Below are 4,618 nucleotides of genomic sequence, written 5' to 3'. Positions count from 1 at the left end.
ACTTAAATAAGATCTTTATTTAAGAAGTCCCTTAGTATCTTCTTTAATACTAGTAACTTTATATATAATATACTATATAGCGGGCTAAATAATATAAGTAGGTCTTACCCTTTTTTATTAATATAAGTATAACCTTATAGTTTACTATTAGCTTATATAAGTTAAGCTTATTTATTTTTTATAACTTAAATAATAATAAGAGGTTATAAAAGCGCTTTAATATATATTACTATAGCTTAAAAAGTAACTTTAGTTTTTTTATTTAAAGAGCTTTATTAATATTTAATAAGCTAACTATATAAACCGCTATATTAATAGCTACCTAACCTTCCTCTTACTTTACTTATTATACTATCTTTATAAAGATAAAAGTAAGAACTTCTTAAGCGAAGTATAAAGCTTAAACGCTTATACTTATAGTTATAAAACTATTATTATAATAGAACTATTATTATATAAGATTAAACTATTACTTCTTTTAATATAAAACTAAGTATAACTTTATATATAATAACTAAGGTTTCTTTAAAACTATAAGGAACTTTAGTTAAAGGATTATATAAGCTATAATTAGCTTATTATAGCTATTAACCTTTATAGCTAGCTATATAATACCCTTAATCTCTATACCCTTTATTATACTTAAGGCACTTTTTACTTATATTAAAGTAATTCTTTTTATTAATACTTATATCTTTTATATAAGCGCTTTATTAACTATAGTATAATATTAATAGCTTTTATTTATAAAAGTAGTAAAGGGTAAGGAGTTATTAACTATAACCTATATTAAAGTTAGCTCTTTTTTTTATATAAGTAAACGTTTCGCGGGTGCAATATCGTCCGTAAAGAACTGTCTTAAGTTACAGCACTTGTATCGTCTGATCCTTCGGTTGGCGCACACACTAGGATTAAGCGCAAACGCGCTAAAGTTGCAGCGCTTTACAGTGGTTGTATAGCGGCTGACGTAATTTGGGCACCCGGGTGCCCATGTATCGGTCGCCATTCTGCTCGTCTGCAGGCCCGAGAGTGACGGAATAGCTGCCAAAAATCTCGCCTGGGCGGTTGCGAGCCATGCCGCATACGACGCCTCCCATTCCCACCATGCCGTCTTTCTGCGAGCTACCGGTAGACGTTGCTACGATGATTCCACCGACATCGTTTGCTGCCTTGACCGCCTTCGCTGGGTCGTCTTCGCCCACCACTGGGATGCGGCTGGTCCATGGCGGCAACGCGTACTCGTGGATGACTTCCATTCGATCCGTATGAACTCCTGCCACCGCCGAGACAATCTTCTGCATTGGTGATATGAACCGCTTGCTTGCTTTGTTCCTCATCCCGTTCCCGTGTGGGGGGTAGGATGGCAGCGCAAACCAGCTTCCTGAACAAACCCACCTCCGAGGTCCAAAGGTTGATGTCACAGATCCCCAGCGCCTCTAAAAAAAGCAACGGGCGGAGACAGCCTGGCTGCGGTCGCCGACTCGCCAGCGACACTGTTGCTTTTAGACACAGTCCTTGGTCCTTTTAAAGTTTTGCGGCTTGGCCTTCTCTGTTGTTATAGCGCAAGACCAGATATAGGTCTATATGAGGCAAGCGTGAGGCTTAGCACTTAGACCTGTTGCGATGACTCGCGCGTGTCACGGAGCAGGTGCCTTGGGCTGGAATTCAAGGGAGGAACTCGGGTGTCGGCGAGGTTATGGAGAATACGCGAAGATTTCTTGGCACGGAACTAAAAGGGGAAAGTAAGAGTTGCCAATCGCATAACCCCAAATCTCTATTCGGCACAACAGCCCCCCCTTCGCATAGCCCCTCCGTCAGACAGTTACCTGGCACGACAGCGGCTGTGCAAAGCGACCTGAATGGCATCAGTCAATTGATGAGAATTATCTAAAGAACAAGAAGTGAGTGAATGAGCTGCAGAGAATTGTGCAGCTCTTTATACACAAATGAAAGGCTTGTTGCCTGCCTACACATTAGCTGTTGCCTGGCAGGCAACAGCGGTTGCGTAGTAATATCGCCACTTCATGAGTAATCATCCTAGGCAGGCTTGATATGCGACACCCTGCCTGGCCAGGCCCCGCAACCTAAGATGTAGTTTGTAGGCTGGGGCCGTCGGGAGTCACTGGAAGTCAAGCACACGGGGCATCCCTTTGAGTGCCCGAAGGGAGCAAGGGGGTCACGGGCCCCACAATACGTAGCTACATATCAGATACGCATTCAGGGGCTAGCAGCATCAGCAAAACCTTCAATAGTTATTTTTACTAGCAATGCGTTTAAATTAAACTCTATAGCTTCGTAATAAGATCTATAAGCTTCGCAGGCAGCTGTTCTAGCTATAAATAGCTTCGAATATACCCTCTATATACGGCTAGACCACTATTAGCGCGAGCAGCCTATCGATAGCATAGTCCGCCCTATATTCGACCCCGAGCCCGAACGAGGCCACGAATTTACCCCCTTTTACGTTCCCGAGCGCGAGCCATAGCCCCGATAGCTACTACTAACGCTATTATTACTTTTCTAGCAATTCCTACCTAAATCCCTAGTTAACGGCTAGGTCGGGTATATAAATAATAGTCTAAGGCCGGGCCTAGAGGGTCTAAAGTAGTAGTATTCTCGAGAGAATACCTAGATAGAGATATCTCTTAGAGAGGTCTTTCTCTAAGTTACTACTCTAATTTATATAGGTTTATATAAGGAAATAAGAGTCCGAGACTATTAGAGGACCTCTATAACTAACTTAATAGTCCTTATATACTTAATCCTTTAGTATATATTATTTAACCGCTTTTTTCTTCTTTAACGGTATATTTAGATTAGCAACTTAAATAGTATCTTATATAGGCTCCCTATACCCTTCGTATAAGCCAATAAGTAGGCAGAATATATATAGTAGGTATCTCTTACCCTCTATTAACTAAGCACTTATTTAGCTATAGATAAGTATATCGTCGGCTATATAGGTAGGTTAAAGTAGCTAGTTATAGTTAAGAATAAGCCTACGCCTATAGGCTTTAAAGTATAGGTTATAGCCTAAGCAGGCTATTTTATTCGGTGGCTTTAGCACTAACCTTCTAATGCCCTTAGCCCGGCTACTAGGAAGAAGAGGAAGAGAGGCATAGTAGAGGGCAGTATTTCTCTTAACCCGACTTAGAGCGTCGTTATTGCCTTACTTAAGCAATATCTAAAATAGATATACTATATCTTCTTCGATAACCTCTTTTCCTCGCCGAACCTCCTTAACGCTCTTCGTTAGCTAGGGATTAAGGCTATAGGCATAGCCCGAATTAACTATAGCTTCTATAAGCCCTTTATAGAGGCAAAGAAGGCTAATATAAAGGGGGACTATTAGCCTTAGGGCATACTAAAGACTGCGCTAACCCCTAACGGTTAGGTATAAGTGCTAGAAGATAGGCTCTCTAGTAATTCCCCTACTAATTCGTCTTCTTCTTCTTCTAGGTTAACTAATTCGCTTAGAAGGATAACGACCTTATGCTATTCCTCTTAATAGTCTATTCCGGCGAGGAATTTAAAGAGCGAATTCGGCGCCGGCCGATAATAATATAGCCCCGAGCACGCCTAATATAGCAAAAATTCAGTGCCGAGCCTATATTACGTCTTCCTATACCGTCTATCTCTATAGACTATAATAATTAAATAGCGGTGTTAATATTGGTGACTAACTAAGAGCAGGGGGGGGATTAGACTACCGTGTTTATAGGGGAAGTTGGCGGGCACTTGCGTGGACCTTCCTGCTTAAGACTGCTCTTATTAATAGCTACCTTCTTTAGCTCTAGGGGCAGCCAAGCTGGTCACGAATAACCTTATAGCGCGAGTGGCGGCAACGCATTATAAGAGATCTTTGCGAGGCTTACGGAAAAGACGGTAGCTCTAGACAACGGTTTCGAGCTAGGGACATATTTACCCCTATTACGCAGCACAAACATGTCAACCGCGGCAAAAGCGTATCCTGCCTTGCTTGTCAGGGCTTCAAAGCTAGGCAGCCAAGATCACAAAGTCAGCGCAAGCCGTTGGGCACAGCTAGCAGCAACAAGAAGCCGCCTACGAAGACTCGTAGGGGATATAACCAGTGTAATGTAGCTATTTATACCCGGCCTAATTGCTGGGACTTCTACCATATCCTAATTTGCTAGTTAAATTATGTACCCCTAATTATCTAGTGTCCTTATTGGCTAGTATCCCTGTCCGTGACCCCCTTGCTCCCTTCGGGCACTCAAAGGGATAGGATTTTCACACATTGCGCAAACAAGGCTATTCCCACTTATCTGTTGCCGCAATAGGCCTATACACATGCGTAATGACGTAGTACATGCTCGGGTTCTCTATACGAAGTAGACGAGTGGTTCTTGGATCTAGGCCACCACTGGTTTATGCGGCTGTTTAATTAGATCCGTATACGAGTTTCCCTGTCCCATTATATTGCCTGCTTTTCTTAATTTCAATCCGTCTGCGCTAATTCAAGCACGGTATCTTAAGCTGCCCACACGTATAAACAGAAGACGGATCCCAGTTCCTTTGATGCATGTAGAGCTCCTGCCTGTATTCTTGCTCCTGTATTTTCGTGTGATTTGCCTCCTCCGGACCCAGGTAGCCCGTC

General features: G+C 42.1%; 1 protein-coding gene across 1 annotated transcript; it reads right to left on the bottom strand.

Annotated features, from left to right (window-relative positions):
* Positions 1 to 926: 926 nt before the first annotated feature.
* HRG_10005 (uncharacterized protein) lies at positions 927 to 1,301 on the bottom strand (the record flags this gene model as incomplete). The annotated part of the gene is made up of 1 exon (XM_044868476.1): positions 927 to 1,301. One exon carries the CDS (start codon positions 1,299 to 1,301, stop codon positions 927 to 929), a length of 375 nt encoding a protein of 124 aa, XP_044716473.1.
* Positions 1,302 to 4,618: the final 3,317 nt, after the last annotated feature.

Source organism: Hirsutella rhossiliensis (genome assembly GCF_020360975.1).
Source record: "Hirsutella rhossiliensis strain HR02 chromosome Unknown scaffold00014, whole genome shotgun sequence".
Classification (NCBI taxonomy): Eukaryota; Fungi; Ascomycota; class Sordariomycetes; order Hypocreales; family Ophiocordycipitaceae; genus Hirsutella; species Hirsutella rhossiliensis.
Note: the sequence above shows the minus strand (reverse complement) of the source record. Positions and strands in the feature narration are given on the sequence as shown.